This window comes from Colobus angolensis, unplaced genomic scaffold (assembly GCF_000951035.1).
Source record: "Colobus angolensis palliatus isolate OR3802 unplaced genomic scaffold, Cang.pa_1.0 Scaffold27, whole genome shotgun sequence".
NCBI lineage: Eukaryota > Metazoa > Chordata > Mammalia > Primates > Cercopithecidae > Colobus > Colobus angolensis.
This window is the reverse complement of record NW_012115932.1, coordinates 12,343,176-12,364,455: the sequence shown is the minus strand read 5'-3', so window position 1 is coordinate 12,364,455 and position 21,280 is coordinate 12,343,176. Positions and strand designations below refer to the sequence as shown.

Here is a 21,280-nt window from a genome sequence, read left to right as displayed (position 1 = left end):
GTTTTCTCTGCCTTTGGTCTTTGATGATGGTGACATACTGATGGGGTTTTGGTGTGGGTGTCCTTTCTGTTTGTTAGTTTTCCTTCTAACAGTCATGACCCTCAGCTGTAGTTCTGTTGGGAGTTTGCTTGAGGTCCACTCCAGACCCTGTTTTCCTGGGTATCAGCAGCGGAGGCTGCAGAAGATAGAATATTGCTGAACAACGAGTGTTGCTGTCTGATTTTGCTCTGGAAGCTTCGTCTCAGGGGTGTACCCTGCCGTGTGAGGTGTGAGGTGTCGGTCTGCACCTAGTGGGGGATGTCTCCCAGTTAGGCTACTCAGGGGTCAGGGACCCACTTGAGCAGGCAGTCTGTCTGTTCTCAGATCTCAACCTCCGTGCTAGGAGATCCACTGCTCTCTTCAAAGCTGTCAGACAGGGGCATTTACCTCTGCTGAGGTTTCTGCTGCTTTTTATTTAGCTATGCCCTGTCCCCAGAGGAGGAGTCTACAGAGGCAGGCTGGCCTCCTTGAGCTGTGGTGGCTTCCACCCAATTCGAGCTTCCCCGAGGCTTTGTTTACCTACTTAAGCCTCAGCAATGGCGGGTGCCCCTCCCCCAGCCTTGCTGCCACCTTGCAGTTAGATCTTAGACTGCTGTGCTAGCAATGAGGGAGGCTCTGTGGGCATGGGACCCTCTGGGCCAGGTGTGGGATATAATCTCCTGCTGTGCCATTTGCTAAGACCCTTGGTAAAGCGCAGTATTAGGATGGGAGTTACCCGATTTTCCAGGTGTGTGTGCCTCAATTTCCTTTGGCTAGGAAAAGGAATTCCCTTCCCCCTTGAGCTTCCTAGGTGAGGCAATGCCTTGCCCTGCTTCTGCTCTCGCTGGTCGGGCTGCATCTGCAGACCAGCGCCAACTGTCCGACATGCCCCAGTGAAATGAACCCAGTACCTCAGTTGAAAATGCAGAAATCACCCATCTTCTGTGTCGCTCACGCTGGGAGCTGGAGCCTGGAGCTGTTCCTATTCGGCCATCTTGGGCACGCCCTTTTTTTCCTCTTTTTTTTGAGAGTCTTGCTCTGTCACCCAGGCTGGAGTGCAGTGGCGCAATGTTGGCTCACTGCAAGCTCCACCTCCCGGGTTCACATCATTCTGCCTCAGTCTCCCGAGTAGCTGGGCCTACAGGTGCCCACCACCACGCCCAGCTAATTTTTTGTATTTTTAGTAGAGACAGGGTCTCACCGTGTTAGCCAGTATGGTCTCAACAGTCCGCATTTTTAATAGGCTGCCCCAGGTGATTCTGATATAGCTGGTGCAACATGCTTTGCTGAGTGGTGCAACAGACTTTGAAAAAAGTTGCACAGGGTAATGTCAGAGAGAAAGGAGGAAGAGATTTGTGGCTGGTGCTATTTGTTAGAAGCTGACTTCTGATTGTCTGCAATAGACCCTGCAAAGCTCTGAGCTGGGTAGGGATAGGGGCCACAGGAGCAGCATGAAGCACAAGCTGTAGCACCTACTATCCCTGGGTTGGGGATGACACAGAATGGTGCTCATATGAAGAAATGGTGAAGTCAGCTCTCATTGGGTGGTGTGGAATTCCATAGGAGGAGACAGTACAGAGAGCATATCCCCAGTGTAACTTGGGCATGTGGATTCCCAATGAGCCGAGCCATCATTTTAATTTAATGAGCAAATGAAAACAGTGGGCAAAAGAAAAAAACAAATGTTTCCAGGACTGGGGATGGGTGGGAAAGAAATGACTGGAAAGGGGAAGAGTCAAAAATCAGGGAAACAGATGAAGTGAGGGGTAGGAAAGAAAAAGAGAGCAAGAGGAAGATTCTTTTTGAAAGGCCACTTTATTGATGGAGATAAAACTTAATGGAGCTCCCCACAGCCCTCCCCTCACTCAGGTTAGTGGCTTCACTGGGCATCTGAGACCAGCGTGGCCTGTTACCCACATAGACTGGGCTGCTTAGCCCGCCCAGCCTATCACACCGCCCGCTCCACGTTGGGCAGCCACATAAAAACACGTCACAGCTCAAGAAGATCCATGGATGCACCTCTGAATCCCTCCCCCCACAATGGATTCTGTGCATTTTTTTAATATTGTACAAAATATGTTAACTAGGAAAAGTTAGCTGTACTGTGACAAGTGCGGGGCGTCCTGTTAGGATTACCGTCCCCCAGGCATTACTTCTTATTGCAGTAAGACCTCTAAAAGGTGGAGCTGTACAAACTGAAAAAAATCTAAACGATTTTAAGAAGAGCAGCAACTCAATACTGCTTTAGTTCATTTAAATTTTCTTTCCCAAAAATACACTCCTAAATATACAAACTATACAATCTTATTATTTTAATGCTGGTTTTTTTTTTGTTTCTGTTTGTGTGTGTGTGTGTGTGTGTGTGTGTGTGTGTGTGTGTTGTTTTTGTTCTGTTTTTTTAATAACAACAGTAGGACCCAAACTAAAAAATCAGTTCATCTTCAAACCAACGAGAGCACTAGAGGACTTGTGACTCAGTACCTTCATATAACACCACATAAATAACTTTAGCCACAGTCAATGTTCACAGCCTGGTCAGTGGAACAAAAGAAATACTTTTCTGGCGATTAGACGTCATCTGCAGAGAGAGCTGGGATATTCATCCGAGGCCGGGTGAAAAATGCCATCTTCTCCCTGTAAGAGAGACCATCCCTTTAGAGCAGGAGCAGGGGTTTTCAACCTTACTCTGCAGAGATTCTGGGCAGGATAATTCTTTGTCATGAGGGCTGTCCTATACATTCACTGTAGAATGTTTAGCAACGTCCTTGGCCTCTACCCTCTAGATGCTGGCTGTATCCTTGACCTCCAGTTACGACAACCCAAAATGCATGCTCATTGCCAAATGTTCCAGGGGGAAGGGGAGAAATCACCCCTGGTTGAGAATCACTGCTTTAAAGACCATTAGCATGAACAATGACCCTTAGTTCAAATCAAATCAGAGGCTTCTCAGAGTTTAAAAGGATCCTTGGGCCACTTCCAATGTTTGTTTGTTTCAGATTCTCAATTTGTTAAAAAGTTAAGAGATGCCCAAAGATAGTTGCACAAATGTACATTTTAAATGTTTATATTCCACAAAGGAATTTTTTTTTAGCACATACACAAACGTGTACCTTATCTGAGAGGACATCAGAAGTCTAAATGCTAGGGCCTCTGTGGATGGGAGGCCCAGGCCAAATGGCATTTGGGACACTCCGAGAATACACCTGGGTCCAGCATAACAAGAAAGCACCTCCCTGGGATCCTAGCAGGTGGCAGGCAGAGCCAGGGAGGCCCAGCGAGCATCCATTACCCACAGGCTTATTTATCATTCAGCCAACCCTCCACAATTACCAGTGACGAAAACACTACGAGGAAAGGCTGGAGCAGGTGGCTCATTCATTAAACAAGAGGATCTAACAAATTAGCTCGAGTTGTGTGGGGACCGATAAAGACAGCCGGAGGAAGAGTGCTGCAGAGCTCATGGATCGCCAGGGATGGCTTGGCGGAGGATGAACATCTGTTCAGAGAAAGCCAGTGCTCTGTGAGCAAGGGATGGAAGCAGTAAGACCACAGACAGAAGACTAAGGCCGTGGGTTGGCTGAGAAAGGGAAAGGGGGCTGTCGGGGCCCTCTGCTTACCTGAAAGACTGCACTTCTGGGGGCTCCTTACAGCTCTGGCCTCGGAGCCTGTGCACATCCTTGGCAGCTGCCCTCATCATCTTGTCTGTCTGAAGCTCACCCTTGTGCTCTGCTTGGTCCATCTGCTGGGCAAAGCAAGCAGGGCCCTGAGTCAGTGGAGGGGGCCTCCAGAAAGGGGCAAGGAGAACTCCCTATCAAAACAGAGGGGGCTCCTGTAGGGACGGCACCCTCACTTCTGCTCCCCGTGGGATCCACTTCTTTCAGAACCATAATGGGAAGTGCTCAAATCATCTGTTTGAGTGACTAGATTTTTGGGGCCAGGAAACAGAATACCTGTGTGGATCTGAGGAATTGAGGAGATGAGGGCTGCCTGGTGAAATGTGCACTACCTCTAATCCTCAGGCCACCCAGGAAGGTAGACGTTATTACCTCTATTTTACCCAGGGAACTGAGGCTCCAGCATAGTAAGAAATTTCTTTAATGTCAGACTACTAAGAAGTGGTGGAAACCCAGTCCCAAGCCATGCAGTAGTTCTTAAGAGGCTTGGGTATAACACTATGCCCCTTCCTCCTAACGTAAATATATGCAAACACTTTTGAGAACAAACCACAGATAGCCCTAAAATATCCATGTACCATATACTTGAAAACATTGCACAAAGACAGAATTTTGGTAAATAAAGCCATCATTTCAATGGTTCTTTTTTAGAAGTCATAAATGTTACTTTTTTTTTTTTTTTTTTAACTATTCGAAAGGTCAAGTTTTCTCAGTTTGTTTTTCTTAAGTCAGGGCACGTATTACTTCTCAGTCTTTTGACTAAGATCAAGTGTTAAGGTAGGGCACATAGGCACTTGTTTTCTGATCTCTTTTTGCCTTGGCTACCAGGAAGCTCAAAGATAAATATAATACCTAACTATTATTAGGTTACTTTAGGTTTGGGATATATTTATTTCCTCTCCTCCTTCAAGCCTTCCAATTTTCTATTTTCCCCTCAATGCTCTTGTTATAATCCTGTTTATAAGTAAACAGGGTATAAATAAGAAAGAAAGAAACTTTTCTGGAACTTCAGAGCTGCCAGAGTCAGTCTGAAGCTCCCACATCGGTCCAGGCCTAAGAAGTCCAGCATCATCTTCCTGCCGTAGGGCATCACCACCTGCCCTGAGCACTGAGATTTCAGCTGATGGTCCTGACAGTTCAGGTAGGCACCCTCTGTAAGGTACTCTCAGCGAGTCTGGCTGTGTGCAGAGAGAACTAGCAAAGGTCTTTCTTGCCATGGGTGGTGATCACAGAGTGGCAGGTGTTATTTTTCATAAAGGAGTAGAGAATGGCCCTTGGATATTGGCCCTATATTGTTTGTTTCTTCATGGCAGTCTGGGACCTGTTGGGACCTTAAAAGCCTGCTGGTGCCAAACTCAAATTTTTACCCTTCCAGTTGTTTTACATATAGCTCAAATAAGCAACTTTTAAATATACAACCTTCCAGTTTTGCATACCCTGAGAAATTGTACCTAACATTTGCTAGCCACAGATAAAGCCTGGGCCTGTAAGAGACCCCAAGCTGCTGCTGTGCTTTGGAGTTCCCTGACCCAGAGACTCCCCATCGTGCTGCACAGCTACCTAACCTAGATGGCCCCTCTTCCCCAGCTCTCTCCTGGGAGTTCCCTTGCCTTCCTCCACACTGGGCAGTGGCCCCCAGCACCTTTGGAAGGTCTCATGCTGTGAGGGGCTTCCCCGGCATGCAAACCTGTCAAAGTGCAGCGCAAGCCAGGCACACCGGCTCACGCCTGTAATCCCAGCACTTTGGGAGGCCGAGGTGGGTTGATTGAGCCCAGGAGTTTGAGACCAGCCTGGGCAACATAGTGAAACCCCATCTCTACAGAAAATACAAAAATTAGCCAGGCATATTGGTATGCACCTGTCATCCCAGTTACTCAGGAGGCTAAGGTGGGAGGATTGATAGAACCTGGGAGATAGATGTTGTAGTGAGCCATCATGCCACCACTCTCCAGCCTGGGTGACAGAGAGAAAACGTGTCTTCCAAAAAAAAAAAAAAAAAGCATAGCTAATATAAAACTTGTGTGCTAACACCATTTTGAGGTTATATTTTTCTCCTTGATCAACCCCTAAATCCCTTAAACTTATTATAGCAGGGCAGAGGTGCCAGCAGACTTGTACTCCAGGGCACCCTTGTTAGCAGAAGGCCCTGGTGTGACCAGCCCTTCTCCTCCTTTGGCAAGGGCTGCCCTGTGGGATTTCCTGGGCAGGCACCAAGGCAGGTCAGTGTCCTATTGTTACTCTGTTAAAGTGTGTGCTGTGACACAGATTGGGTCCCCAATGTATTTCATGAAGAGCTGCATGATGAGTACATGTGTGAACAGTAAGGGCTTGCATACAAAAACACATCAACAAATGCAGTAAATGGGCCTTGCAGCCAGGTGAAAGGTTCATAACGTTAAGTAGGCAAAGGGATTCCTGGATCCCTCTGCTGATGGGAACAAGGGATGGGTGGAACACCCTCAGTGGAAGCTGTGGTGGGAATTGTAGGGTGCATCATGAGCTCTGGCCTCTCTTCCCTGGGGCAGTGGCCCCTGACTCTTTGGGGCAGAGCGCAGGGCTCCCCTGCCTTCGAGGCTGCACTCACCCGCTTCTCCAGCATCCTCAGCAGCAGGCGGAAACGCTCGTCCTCACGCAACCACTGCGGTAGCTCCTTCTCCCCGTGGCTCTTAGCTTGTTCCAGCTGCTCCTTGAGCTCCTTCAGCACCGAGATCTCCTGGGTCAGTTGGCTGTGCCAGGTTCTTGTCGCCTGCAGGTCTAACTCCAGGTCCAGCGAGGTGCGGATCAGACGCTCGGAGCGCAGGGACTTGACCGAGGAAGGCTGTGGGAGTGGGGATGGCTTCTCTTGTTATTAGAGCTCTGCCCAGTGAGCCCACCCAACCCCTTCCTCTGACCCTCAAATACCCTGTCTTTGTTTATCTGTAGGCATCCACTCCTTCCGAATGGGGCTTCCCCTTCCCTGGGAAGCCTGTTGTGAATTCTCCCATTCAGCTCATGTTTACTGGGCATTTATTATGTCCCAAGAATGGTACTAAGCACTTCATTTCCATAACCTCGTTCCATTTTCACAAACCTAGGAGGTCCTGAGGGTTATCATCTGCACCGAGGAGGCTTGCAGAGGTTAAGTCCCACAGGGCATGTGTGGTAAAGTTGAAGTTCCACTCCAGGGAGCTGACTGCAGTCCCCACCCGCCCTCTCTGTACACTGTGCCAGCTTCAGTACTCTCAGCACCCTCCATATGTACGTTCTCAGTTACTGATTCCTGTCACTGTACTGTTCTGAAGTTGTTTCCCCAATACAGGTCTGTTCCCGCTTGAGGGCAGAAGTCATGTCTTCTTGATTTTGTGTTCCTGGAATGGGCCCCTATTGTTTCTGCTTGTCCAGCATTTGTTTCCCCAGCCTTAGAGTAACAACGCCCTCACCTTCCCTTGGAGATCTCCTCCTCTGCACTCAATCCACCTGGTTTGTGTGGGGGCATCAGAGATAGGAATGTGACCTGAACCTGGCCAATCTGAATCTCAGTGACAGGTTCAGAGGTGAGTATGTTATCAAAGCCCAACCATTAATACTTCATTCTGGCACTTTGCTGAACTACTTGGAAAAGAGGCAATGTCTTTACACCGATGTTGCTAAGCCTTTAAGATATAAACCTGGGGACTAATCATGATCATCTTTACTTGTGGGGTGACCTGTTTGAGAATTAAGCTGTACAGAGGGAGCAACGCCATGAGAAGGGGGCTGAGGCCTGATGACATCATTTCAAACTTTGGATCAAGCCATGCCTGAAGGTACTCCAACATCCTGGATGTTTTTCATTAAATTAGACAATAAATTCCCTCTTTCATTTTTAAGCTGTATTTGAGTTAGTTTCTTCAGTTATCTATATGTAAAAGACCCTGATTAATTCGACCATTAACTCTCCTCCCATCACAAATCACTAATGATTAAAAAACAGTAATTCATGACTATGGGAGTCAGAATTCTAAAATGGTTTCTCAAATCCCATTCCTAATATACATGCCCTGTATAATCTCCTCTCCTTCAATTCCAATGCGACCTGTGAATATGAACTATCACTCCCACTAATCAGTTGACTTTGAGTTAATCAAAAGGAAGATTATTCCAGGTGGTCCTGACTTAATCAGGCAAGCCCCTAAAAGATGGCCTGGGCTTTTCCTGGCTGGGCTCTTCTGCTGGCCTTGAAGAAGTAACTAAAGCATGTTGTGGAGACGGCCACAGGGCAAAAACCTGAGAGTGACCTCTAGGAGCTGAAAATGCTCCCCCAACCCCCCAGCTGACAGCTAGCAAGAAACTACAAGGCAATAAATTCTGCCAACAACTGGAGGCAGTGCCTGGATGCAGATGTTTCCTTAGTCAAGCCTCCAGGTGAGGATGTGGCCATTTAACACTTAGAGGTTTCAGCCTGCTAAAACCCTGGGGAGAGGGCTCAGCTAACCTGTGCTTGAACTCCTGACCTGCGGAAACTGTGAAGTAAGGCATTTGTATTATTTTAGGCTGCTAAAGTTTGTGGTGATTTGTTATGTAGCAATAGAAAACAAATACAATGACCAATAAAGAGATCTCAGACACAGCATAAGAAGTATTACCATAAAACCTAGTCTCATTTTGCAAGGCTAGCTAGCATACTATTAGGAACATAAGACAGCTCTAGGAAGAATTTCTAGAATGCTCTTCTAGGTTGAACGTGGTCTTCTCTGTGCTTAAAAACGAGCAGGATCAAGGAAATTCAGCTGAGTGATCTACATGGCTCAAGCACTCAGAGCAACAAATAAAGATTCTTTTGCTTCGTCTGACCCATGTCCAGTCTCAGAAGCTGGGCAGGCTGCAGTAGAGAGAACATAACTCAGGCAGTGCGTGGAAGCAAGGAGCAGTGCCCAAGGGCCCAGGCCCAGCCTCTGGACTCTCCCGACCCGAGGGAAATGTGGGCTCAGACCCACCAGCAGGGGCTCCCTTAGTAAGTCATCCTCTTGCTTAAGGGGAACAGGGGGTGATGAAGGGGGCCTGCTTCTGTGGGGCCTGCCTTAGAAAGGAGCTGTGGGAAATGCAGGGGGAGCAAGTAGCAGATCAGTGGCATTTCTGCAGGGGTGGATCATGAACATCTGCTCCAGAAGCTCCTGAGGAGCTTTATTAAAATGCAGTTTTCAGGGCCCATGCCAGCTGCCTGAATTAAATGGTCAGAAGTGTGGCCTTGCAATCTGCATTGTCACCAAGCTCTCCAGGTAACTTTTGGTGCTCCAGAGACTGCAGTACAAGCCAGCTACAGAAGAGGGGTTTGGGGTGGGGGACCCAGAGTGGGCAGTTGGTTGTCTCTGTCACCTGAGGCCACGTCCACTTTCTCCCACACCCACACACTCTCCCTTCCCTGTGTAGTCTCTCCTGCGTTGCTGTCTCTCTCTTGTCTCTCCAGTTCCCCCTCAGACTTGTTAGGGTGTGGGATGTCCGGCAAAGGACCAGATTCTGGCTGTCAGCAAGCAGTGCAGGAGACGGGGGTGCCTGCCCCTACTAGGGGCTGTTGGCACTATCTTTTCCCTCCATGCTCTCTTTTGCTTTGCTTTCTTTCTTTTTTTCTTTCTGACATTCTGGCTCCTGGTTTCTTCCAGTTCTGCAAACTCATAAGACAGAACTGCTTTAAACTTGTGTTGAAAGCCCAAAGTGGGGAGGGCTCCTTGCATCTGCTGCAGCCCTTAGTGGTCAAACACAAATCAGGGGTCGCTCCTTTGCCTACGCCCACCCCATCTGGATCGCTCAACTCAGTCTCCACTAGGAAAAGTCAGGAGGCTTCTGCAGGGCAAATCTGCAGCCTTTTCCCCGTGGGCTTCCCTGCTTCAGGCTGGTGCTCAGAGGCACCCAGCTTCTCTGCCAGCAGGAGGGTCACCGGGACCTGGATGACAGACACACTGAGCAGAGTCTTGCATGAGGCAGGCTCCTGTCAGATGATGCTCTCTGACTGATGACTGTGACATGCTGGGTTGGTTAGTTCTTTTTTTTTTTTTTGAGACAGAGTCTTACTCTGTTGTCCAGGCTGGAGTGCAGTGGTGCAATCTCGGCTCACTGCAACCTCCACCTCCTGAGTTTAAGCGATTCTCCTGCCTCAGCCTCCCAAGTACAGCCTGGGACTACAGGCACGTGCCACCACACACAGCTAATTTTTGTATTTTTAGTAGAGATGGGGTTTCACCATGTTGGCCAGACTGGTCTTGAACCCCTGACCTTAGGTGATCGATCTTCCCACCTCGGCCTCCCAGACTGTTGGGATTACAGGTGTGAGCCACTGCACCCAGCTGGGTTGGTCAGTTCTTACTGACTTTGATTTCTATCTAGGAAGGCAAGGCCAAGTGTACACACTCCTCTTCTAACCTATTTGTCATAATAAGACAAATACATTTACCCTTTGGCACCTTCCCCAGTGGCTACACAGGCCTCATAGCTCACAAACATCTGTTCGCAAATACCATCATGCTTGCGAGAGCAACATTTTTCAAGCCAGTGGCTGAGGAGAAATGGCCAGACATCAGGAGATGTGTGTGCAGGACACAGGGCTTGGGGCAATGGGGGAGGAGCAGAAAAATAGCTTCGAGGTGACTCTTACCCGCTTCATCCGGACGCTGCGTCGCTCCAGGGAGTTTCGAACAAAAGGTGGCTTTTTGGACAGAGTGGAGCTGTCACTATCACTCCGATTCAGCTGCAAGAGAAAAGTCACGGAATGTTAAACATGGTCAGAGTGCATTCCGGAAGGTGCACTGAAGCCCCGAGGGAGGTCAGGTTCCTCCGCTCAGCACAGTCCTTCCACAAACACCCAGACTTTCCTGTTCCAGGTTTCATTCTGACTTTTCCTTTCTTTATAAGTGAACATTCATTGAGCATGTAGTATGCATGATGCACACTGCTTCATCTCCATGCTAGTATCTGCACGATGCTAAATGCCACGAACATCCCATTGAACCTTTCCAACAACCCCATGTGATAGGAGCAAACCCATTTCACAAATGAGGTGACAGAAGCTTAGGGGTTGCAGAACTGGCCCAAGGTTGGCAAGCTGGTCAGTCACACAGCAGGGCTGGACACTGGGCAGTGTGACTTCAGTGTATCACTGCCCTCTTGACCTACTACACAAAGGGCATTTTTGCATCAACTCTTCCCTGGTGTCTAGAGAGACTGCCTTTACTGACTCAAACGGAGCCGCTGTCAAGATTGATATTTAAAAAAGAAAAGGGCAGCTTAAAGGCAAAGCCTCAGGGACCATATCCTTAGAGATAATGGGGCAGATCGTAACTTTCCCGTGGGCATCCCCTCAATCACTGAGTTATCTATACTCCCCCCAGAGGGCTAGTATTCCCCATCTAAGACTGGAAATCAGGCCTACAGTCAGGATGGGAAGCTTCTGTATTGAGAGTGTGTCCCATCCCCCGAGGAGCACAAGAGAGGGTGGTTACGATGACAGCACCCCTGGGAGGTGGGAGCAGGGTGGGGAGTTCTTTCTGAGTCCTATTTCCAAAGTCAGTGGGTTACCAGAGGCCGATGCTATTGTGCTTGTGTGTCTAGCAGCTGTCAGTTCACTGCTGCAGGTCTCTTGAGAAGCTGTTTCTGTGGTTATTGATAATTACTTGTGATAATGACATTAATAGTCCTGCTAAGCTGACAAACACAGCAACTCCAGGGACAGACTGATGAAATAGCCACTGGGCTAGGCAGGGCCTCAACCAGAACCAGACGCTGAATAGTAAAAATAATGACTGCCACATGGATAGAGCACCTGCTGCATGCCAGGTGCTTTAGTGACAGTTTCATTTAATCCTCAAACAATTCTAACGCGATAGGAACTGAGGCCCAGAGAGATTAAGAAGCTTGTAAAGTTGAATAGCTGGGGAGCATCAAAACCAGAGTTCAAGGCCCAGTCTGTTTGGTTCCAAGGCCACCAGCTCTCCTGGCTCCAGCCTACAGTTAGGGCTCAGAGATGAAACTAATGTGCAGGTGGAAGGGTGTGCCATCTTGACAACTGGGGTAGATTCATGTAAACTGGTTGCATGTGGTACCAGAAGGGGTTTTTTTCTTTTCTTTTTTTCTTTTTTTTGTTTTTGTTTTGAGACAGGGCCTCACTCCTGTCGCCCAGGCTGGAGTGCAGTGGCACTATCTCGTCTCACTGCAGCCTTGACTTCTCGGGCTCAAGTGATTCTCCTGCCTCAGCCTCTCAAGTAGCTGGGACTAAAGGCATATGCCACTGTGCCCGGATAATTTTTGTATTTTTTGTAGAGACAAGGTTTCACCATGTTGCCCAGGTTGGTTTCAAACTCCTGGGCTCAAGTGATCCTCCCACTTAAGCCTCTCAATATCCTGGGATTACAGGTGTGAGTCACTGTGCCCAGCCTTTTATTCTACATTGTTTTAATCCAGTGGTGGCACTTGAAGGATATGTGTCCTACCGACCAGAAATGGGTATCGGGATAATTGATCCTTAAGTTGTAGTTGTTTATGTGTTAAAGACTATATTATATAAAAGAGAGACAGAAGCTACATTAAGTCCTTGAATTTAGCTTTCTCTAATATAAAGATACTTCAATGCATACTGATGCAGGGAGTAGTGAAATCATTTAGAGTCACAGGAAACTAGTTCAGGAATGAGAATTTAGGACGGGCTGTGTCCATTTGGTCAAAGTCAATCAACGCAAAAATGTGGCAGCACTTCAGATGAATACACGGGGGCTGAGGAGAGCTGTAGGAAGGGTAATTCATGGCCTCTGGACTTCAAGTTCAGTGGGGGAACTCAAGACAGTGAAACTAACCAAGTGACATAGGCAAAGATAAAGACCAAACAAGGGAGCCACTCAGCAGGGGACGCCTTTTGTGCAGAGGCCAGCAGAAGGGGCTACTCACAATCAGACCCAAGGAGGCCAGAGGAAGCCCCTCAGGAGGTGGCTCTGAGCAACAGAGAGGCTGCAGGCTTTGGAGTTGGACTCCCAGCTTTGCACTTAGTAGCTGTGTGTCCTAGAGCACAGTGCTTTGAGTTTTTGAGTCTTAGCTTCTGTGTCCATAAAATGGTGTTCACACAACTCACCTTGTAGGGCTGTAAGATTAGATGACACAGAAAATTTGTTTTGTGGCTGCGGGGGCTCGAAGTGTTGCTGATTAGCATTTGAAATCCCATCCTGTGGGTGGGAAAACCCCACCTTATGACTTGGTGGGAAACAAAGCCCACCCCCCAATGATGAAGCTGAAAGTAGCAGAACCTCGCTTTTACTGCCTCCCTTGCAGCTAGAGGCAGGCACAGGACTAGTTTCTGTCAGTTGGATGCAAACGCTCCAGGCCTTGAATCACAACCTGGTGACTTGCATCCAAGTCTGTTACTATGCCTCTTGAATTGAAACAGGCCACTCTTTCTCTCCTTCATTCTACAGATGTGCCAGGTTTGTTGTTATCTCAGGGAGAAGCCATTAATGGTAAGTAGTGGCAGTGGCAGCAGTGACCAGAGCTTCCATGCCAGCTGGGACAGGAACCTGGTGGAGGCATAAATATTGAATGCCAGGGGCAGCAGTGGGGCCGGCTGGGGCCAGGTTTTGTGGCAGCATCGGTGAAGGTGTCACCTGATTGGCTTTGTGGTGTGATTTTGGCTATGGTCTGGCCTTTCTAGGTCCTGATTTCTGAGGCTGGTTCTACAGACTTACGATGAGTGTGTGAGCTCCTCAATTTACTTTCCCCCAAATTTTCCTGCATATACTGCTCACTGTCCATTTCCATTGCTTGCAATGAAAAACCCTGACCTGTATAGGCAGGAAGTAGAATGCTATCAGTTACAGACTGAGACACGTGGAGCTGGCTGTGGAGGGGGCAGGGTGGAGGCATAGCACAGCCCCAGCATGTCTCTGTTGGGAATTTGGTAATGCTCATCTTGTGGGTGCAAAACAAAGGGTTAAATTGTTCCCTGCTATACCTCAGCAGACAGTCTTCATGCCTGCAGAGTTTTAGAGGAAATGATAGAAAATCTTCATGATGTTGTACTCTTGGCTATAGTAAGCCTTCAGTAAGTTTTATAAAAAAGTTTTATAAAAAAAGACATAAGCTTAAGCTGAAGTGGGCCAGCTAGAAAGCAAAGAAGGAAAAATATATGACTTTGCTTAAAAAAAAAAAAAAAAAAAAGGCCCTTTCTACCTGTGGTGTGTGATCTCCATTGACTGGGAATCTCTTAATTTGTGATCTTGCAGGGTTAGAAACGGTACAAATAATAAAATATGGGAAGTGGAAGCATAGTGCTTGGTGTGTTACAGATGCTTATTTAACTAGGACAGGTGTTTTTTGTTATTTGAAGACGCCAATCCTAGAAAAGGGTCACTTAAAAGTAAATCCATTTAAACAGAGAACCAGAATTTTACAGAAAACACTGGGGAAAAATGTTTGAGGTTGAGTCTATAGGTGGAAAAGATAAACATTTCATCAAAGTTATTCTATTTTATATCTCCCATTTAACAAAATTACAACCACATTCTAATCCTGATGAAAAAGAACGAGTGAAACACTCATATTTTTTGGTTAGATTTTTCTAATGAGTGACATTCTCCTCTTTGTGTTTGATTTCTACTGCACGTTCATAATGGTAGTAATTTCCCCCCCGCCCAAAAAAAAATGCAGAGGGTTATCCATTTTCTTAAGGGCTTTTCTAAATCATTCAAATTATTCATGTTTTCTTTTTGAGACAGAGTTTTGCTCTTGTTGCCCAGGCTGGAGTGCGATGGCCCCATCTTGGCTCACTGCAACCTCCGCCTCCCAGGTTCCAGTGATTCTCCTGCCTCAGTCTCCCAACTAGCTGGGACTACAGGCATGCGATGAGCCACCACACCTGGCTAATTTTGTATTTTTAATAGAGAAGCACCGATTGGATTTTTCTCTCCTGCAGTTGTGAGCCAGCTTAATTGCACCTATGATTTAGGAAGCCCAACATCACATTCAGTGTCTTCAGGAAATCCTGCACCTTGTGCAAGATATGAAGCCAACATGCATTGTTACCTGCATTATCTTTTTCAGCTGCTTACAAGTTCAAACAATTAGCTAGAGCTCTACCACAGAAGGCAGAGGTTTAAGTTGCTCCTGAGAGGGACTGCAGGGAATGTTTCCATGAAGACTCATTTGACAAGCAGCCAGTCAATTAGTAAAATTTTCACATTATAAAGAAATGAGCTTCTCTAATCAATCTTATATACTTGTAGGCCTTGAACACTGAATACTCAGATAATGAGACCCCTCCCTTCTTCTTCCCTTCCCTCCATAACAATAGTCATGTAAGTGGCAGGCAGAGAACCAAGTGTGGACTCCACAGGCCTCCCCTTCTGTGACAACTTTTTGGATTAGGCAGGAAGGTTCTGTTGAGGGCCTAGTTATTATTCAGTGGTTCTATATGGTGGGGGAAGGAAGGATACTGATATCACTGGAACTCAGGACTCAGGTAAGTAGGCACATGTCTTATCTGTGCTGCCCCATGGAAGGTCAGGAGCAAGGGCTGGTTCTGTAGCCCCAGCAAAAGCATGACCCCTCAGACTCAGTAAACACTCAGACCCCCCATGCAGGGTAGAATGAAGGAAGGTGGGCTGGCCTAGGCAGGGGAAGGGGTAGGGGAACTGGAAAGCAAGGAAAGTGAGGGTATGAAGGAACAAAGATCACTGCAGGGCTTGTACATTCCTCTGGGTATACAGGAGCTGGTAGGCAAATGTAACAGGTAAAGAGGGCCAGGTAGAGGCTAGAGTGGACTGGAAAGCTCCCCATCTCCATCAACTAAGGACAGTTGCCCCCACCTTGGTGCCAGCCAATTGCTGCCAATTGTGTGTGGTCTGTGGTGACATACAGTCTCTTTTTTTCAAGAAGAACTGGAATTTTTCGTCAAACTCTTCCTATTTTATTTTATTTATTTTATTTGTTTGAGGCGAAGTTTCGCTCTTGTCGCCCAGGCTGGAGTGCAATGGTGCGATCTCGGTTCACTGCAACCTCTGTCTCCTGGGTTCAAGGATTCTCCTGCCTCAGCCTCCCAAGTAGATGGGATTACAGGCATGCGCCACCATGCCCGGCTAATTTTTTGTATTTTTAGTAGAGACAGGGTTTCAACATGTGGGCCAGGCTGTTATTGAACTCCTGGCCTCAAGTGATCTGCCCACCTCAGCCTCCCAAAGTGCTGGGATTACAGGCATGAGCCACTGCGCCCGGCTTTATTTTTAATTGCCCTTTAGGTTAAAAATAATTTTTTTTTAAAGACAGGTCTTACTCTGTTGCCCAGGCTGGAGTGCTGTGGTGCAAACATGGCTCAGGGCAGCACTGGACTCCCGGGCTCAAGAAATTCTTCTGCCTCAGTCTCCCCACTAGCTAGAACTACAAGTGCATGCCACCATGCCCAGCTAATTTTTCATTTTTTCTCAGGTGGAGACAGGGTCTCACTACGTGGATGAGGCTGGTTTTAAACTCCTGGCCTCAAGTGACCCTCCTGCCTCAACCTCCCAAAGTGTTGGGCTTACAGGTGTGAGCCACTGCATCTGGCCACCTTTTTAAAAAGTTTTAAATGTTAGCAGCAGGTTCAATTAAAAAAACAAAACAAACTAGAAGCCAAATAATACAGATCTGCTGTAATTTGGCAGCCTCAGGCTGCACCCTAGAATTGCCCCGGAGGTGGGAAAGAAACGCCTGTGTGTCTCGGGGACTCTGAGGGGTCTCCCTCTGATCTCAGCAAGTGGTTGCAGGAGGGCAGGGCAGAGTGTGAACAAGGAGGAAGTGAGTTGGTTGGAATTATAATAACATTGACCAAGTACTAACTACCAAGCCTTTCCTATTGCTTGTCTAAAACAATCCTATGAAGTAGGCCCGTGAACTCCACCTGAGGAAACTGAGACTCTGAGGTGTTAACATGCCCGAAGTCACCCAATAACATGAGAGTAACGGGATTTGCACCCAGCCCTGTGTGAGGCTCTCGGCTACTCTGAGGGGAGCAGAAGGGGTCTGCACGCTCACTTACCCGGCAAACGTACTGGCTCTGGGGTCCCGGGGAAAAGGTCTTAGAGCGGATGATGGTGCTCCCTCGAAGAAATGGCCCCGGGGACGGAGTGCCCACCCTCCGGTCCTTGGGTCGCACCACTGTGGGGGATGGGGCTGGGGTCTCCGTGTTGGTCTCTTTGTCCACCTGAGGAAGAAGTCACACCTTGAAGCCACTAATGTTCACAGAGTCTCAGCCACCTACCAGAGACCACTCAGCTGCTCCTCCTCCCTCCTGTCACCTCACCTTTCCCCACAGACACACCAGGGTTTCCTTGGCATTAGCCCTGCTAGATGAGCTCAGCCTGCTGAAGTCAGGACAGTACCCAAGGCTGGGTGCACCGACCCCCACCCCTCTGTGGCACGTGTGGTTGGGGGCTGGTGGGAGCACATTCAGCCTCCAAACAAACTCACATGAGCAGTAGAGGTGTCTCAAAGTTTTGAGAGTGTGATGTCCAATGTCCTGGACGTCACACTCTCAAAACCTATAAACCAAGTGCATTTTGAAAAACCACACCCAAGGCTTCCACAGCCCTGGCAAAGTACTACAGTTGCTTTCATTGAATTCTGAAGGCAACCAGCTAGTCTTGTTTTTAAAACCAACCCATCAGGTTTTTTACTGCCCATGCACAGTAGTCATCAGGAAAACATAAACAAACAAAAACACCTACATGCAGGACCTTTGTCAGCCTAAATAGTGCCTTTATACAATTCTAAGAAAGGGCACCCCCTCTGGCTGGAGAAATTGCAAAATGATGCCCCCTTGGTGTGGAGGAGTTAGAACTGGGGCCCAGATCCTACTGCACCCGCCGTGGCCAGGCACCTCTGTGCGGTACTCCAGCTGCAGCCTCGCTCAAACACGGCAGGTGCTCTAGCTCCAGGAGACCTGGAGCCTGCTGTCTATGGAGAGTGAATCCTGCTGTAACATGTGACCCTAGTGCAGCAGGGGAGCAGGCAGCAAAGGGAGTCTGGCCTTTTTCCTATCGCACTGTGGGCAGATCCACATAAAGAACTACATTTTGAGAGCCTATCTGTAAGGTTGGTATTATTGTGCCCATTTTAGAGATGAGAAAATGGAGGCTTGAGAGGGATGAAGTCATCTGCCTAAGACTACACAGCCAGGGAGTATCAGAGCCAGAATTCGAACCCAAACCCATCTGACTGCCAGGCTTGAATTCTATCCAGAGAAGTCAGGGAAAATGCAGAGGGCAGAAGAAAAGAGATGGGTGAGTTGGCCTCTCCTGGTTTACCATCACCAGAACGACCCAAAGGTGACTCCATTGTGAGGGCTTGTGCCCTGATGCTGGAGGCCAAGACTTAGCTTTGCGTCTTTTCTGACTGTTTCAGCACAAGAATTGAAGGCTCTTTCTCCACAACAGCCCTTCCATCCCCCCAGCCCTTCCTACCTTTAATGCTGGGTACCCGTCCATATCAGGTGAGGCTTTCTCAGTGAAAACATCCTCTTCTTCCTCCTCCTCTTCCACCTCCTCCTCCTCTTCCTCAGCTACTGCCTCATTTTCACTGGTCTCCTCGTACCTCCTGTGATGACAAAGCACTTTGGTTACCCACCCAGAAGCCACTCTGCCTCTGTTCACCTGCCTTTAAGTACATCCAAGGGAGGGCTTCCAATCCTTTTGATGATTGAGGATACATTAAAAAAAATTTTGCGGGGGCCAGACGCAGTGGCTCATGCCTGTAATCCCAGCACTTTGGGAGGCTGAGGCAGGCGGATCGCCTGAGGTCAGGAGTTCAAGACCAGCCTGGGCAACATGGTGAAACCCCATCTCTACTAAAAATACAAAAATTAGCCAGGCATGGTGGTGGGCATCTGTAGTCCCAGCTACTCAGGAGGCTGAGGCAGGAGAATCGCTTGAACCTGGGAGGTGGAGGTTACAGGGAACCGAGATCGCGCCACTGCACTCCAGCCTGGGCAACAAGAGCGAAACTCTGTTTCAAAACAAAAGAAAATTTTTTTAATGAGGCATAATTTGTTTCCAACAAAATGCATTTTCAGTGTATAGTCTGACGAGTTTTGGCGAATGTATTCACCTATGTAACCACCACTGCACTTGAGATGTAGAACATTCCATTCCTCACCAGAATTCCCTCCTACCTTTTCCCAGTTTAATCTCCCACTAGGCAGCCACCGATTAGCTGTTACTATAGATTAGGTTTGACTTTTCTAGAGTTTCATGCAAATAGAATCAGATAATATATGCTGTTTTGTCTCTGACTTCTCTGTGTCTGCATAACGTTTCTGAAGTTTATCCACGATGCTGTATGCATCAGCGGTTCATTCCTCCTTTTTTTTTTTCTTTTGAATCAGAGTCTCACTCTGTCACCCAGGTTGGAGTGCAGTGGGACCCTCTTGGCTCACTGTAGCCTCCACCAGTGGGCTCAAGTGATCCTCCTGCCTTAGCCTCCTGAGTTGTTGGGACTACAGGTGTGTGCCACCACACCTGGCTAATTTTCCTGTTTTCTGTAGAGACAGAGTTTCAGTATGTTGCCCAGGTTGGTCTCAAACTTCTGGACTCAAGCAATCTACCCACCTTGGCCTCCCAAAGTGTTGGGATTATAGGTGTGAGCCACCATGCCCAGACAGTTCAGTCCTTTTTATCATTAATATTCCATCGGATGGATATATTGCAACATATCTAGATCTGTTCACCTGCCTTTAAATGCACCCAGGGTAGGGGTTCCAAACCTTGGAATGAGGCGGGTGGTTGAGGAAAAGGAGGAGGAAGAGGAGGAGGAGGAGGAAGGAGAGAAGGAGAGTTCAGCTGATAAACATTTGGATTACTTACATTTCCAAGCAAGTATGAATAAAGCTTCTTGTACATTCATGTATAAGTCTATGCATGAATATAGATTTTCATTTCTGTTGGATATTGCTAGGGTTGCCAAAATAAAATACCACATACTAGGTGGCTTAAACAACAGAAATTGATTTCTGGCAGCTCTGGAGGCTGGAAATCCACACTCAAGGTGTCAGCAGGTTTGATTCACCTGAGGCCCCTCTCCCTGGCTAGCAGATGGCTGCCTTCTTGCAGTGTGCTCACATGGTCTGTCCTCTGTGCACGCGCATCCCTGGTGTCTGTGTGTCCAGATATCCTCGTATGAGGTCCCATCCCAACTTTAATGGCCTCGTGTTAACTTAACCACCTCTTTAAAAGCCCTATCTCCAAATACAGTCACATTCTGAGGTACTGGGGGTTAGGGCTTCAATGTATGAATTTTGGGGGGATACAAATCAGCCCCTAACAGATAACAGAATTACTGGGTCATATAGTAAGTGTAAATGTACCCTTTTAAGACACCAATAGGCTGGGCATGGTGGCTCACACCTGTAATCCCAGCACTTTGGGAGGCCAAGGCAGGAGTTCAAGACCATCCTGGCCAACGTGGTAAAACCTTGTCTCTACTAAAAATTCAAAAATCAGCCGGGCATGGTGGTGGGCGCCTGTAATCCCAGCTACTCAGGAGGCTGAGGCAGGAGAATTGCTTGAACCCAGGAGGCGGAGGTTGCAGTGAGCCGAGATAGCACCACGGCACTCCAGCCTGCATGACAGAGTGAGATTCTGTCTAAAAAACAACAACAACAACAACAAAAACACGGACAAATGGCTGCTCCAAAGTGATTTTGCCATTTTATGTTTCCCCTGAGCAATGTTCTAAGAGTTCTAGTTCCTCACTACACTTGGTGTCATTCGTCTTTATAGTTAGTCACTCTACTGGGTGTGTACTTGCATCTTGTTGGGTTTTAATGTGCATTTTCTTTTTTTTTCTTTGTTTTTAGAGACAGGGTCTTGCTCTGTCGCCAAGGCTGAGGCTGGAGTGCCATGGTGTGATCATAGCTCACTGTCGCCTCGAACTCTTGGGCTCAGGTGGTTGATTCTCCCACCTCAGCCTCCCAAGTAGCTAGTACTACAGGCACGTGCCACCATGCCTGGCTAATTTTGTAAATCTTTTGCAGCGATGGAGTTGTATTTTGTTTCCCAGGCTGATCTTGAACTCCTGGCCTCAAGAAATCTTCCTGCCTCAGCTTCCCAAAGTGTGAGCATTACAGGTGTAAGCCACTGAGCCTGGCCTAATTTGCATTTTCTTGTTGAGAAACTCTTCATGCATTTATGACCATCTTCTTTGGTGAAGTGTCTGTTAGAATCTCCAGCCCCTTAAAAATCAGGTTGTTGGCCAGGCACAGTGACTCACGCCTATAATCCCAACACTTTGGGAGGCTGAGGTGGGTGGATCACCTGAGGTCAGGAGTTCGAGACCAGCCTGACCAATATGATAAAACCCCGTCTCTACTAAAAATATAAAAATTAGCCGGGTGTGGTGGCATGCACCTGTAATCCCAGCTACTCAGGAGGCCGAGACAGGAGAATCACTTGAATCCGGGAGGTGGAGATTGCAGTGAGCCGAGATCGTAGCCTGGGCAACAAGAACAAAACTCTGTCTTAAAATAAACAAATAAATAAATAAAAATAAAAATTGGGTTGTCTTATTATTGAGTTGTAAGAAATCTTAATATATTTGAGCTATGAATCCTTTGTCAGGTATGTGGACTGCAT

The 21,280-nt window shown here is 47.6% G+C and overlaps 1 protein-coding gene across 3 annotated transcripts in view; it reads right to left on the bottom strand.

Annotated features, from left to right (window-relative positions):
• Window positions 1–1,814: 1,814 nt before the first annotated feature.
• Window positions 1,815–21,280, bottom strand: part of WWC1 (WW and C2 domain containing 1) — a 177,047-nt gene continuing 157,581 nt past the window's right edge. Inside the window, exons 18-23 of one of the 3 annotated variants that reach the window (XM_011947743.1) lie at window positions 18,116–18,248; window positions 16,693–16,857; window positions 10,300–10,392; window positions 6,277–6,528; window positions 3,636–3,760; window positions 1,815–2,652 (exon numbers count right to left, since the gene is read on the bottom strand). In XM_011947743.1, the coding sequence (XP_011803133.1) occupies window positions 2,586–2,652; window positions 3,636–3,760; window positions 6,277–6,528; window positions 10,300–10,392; window positions 16,693–16,857; window positions 18,116–18,248 (835 nt within the window). In that variant the 3' untranslated portion in view covers window positions 1,815–2,585. The remainder of the gene's footprint in view (window positions 2,653–3,635; window positions 3,761–6,276; window positions 6,529–10,299; window positions 10,393–16,692; window positions 16,858–18,115; window positions 18,249–21,280) is intronic. The other 2 variants (XM_011947744.1, XM_011947745.1) reach the window with 2 other exon arrangements.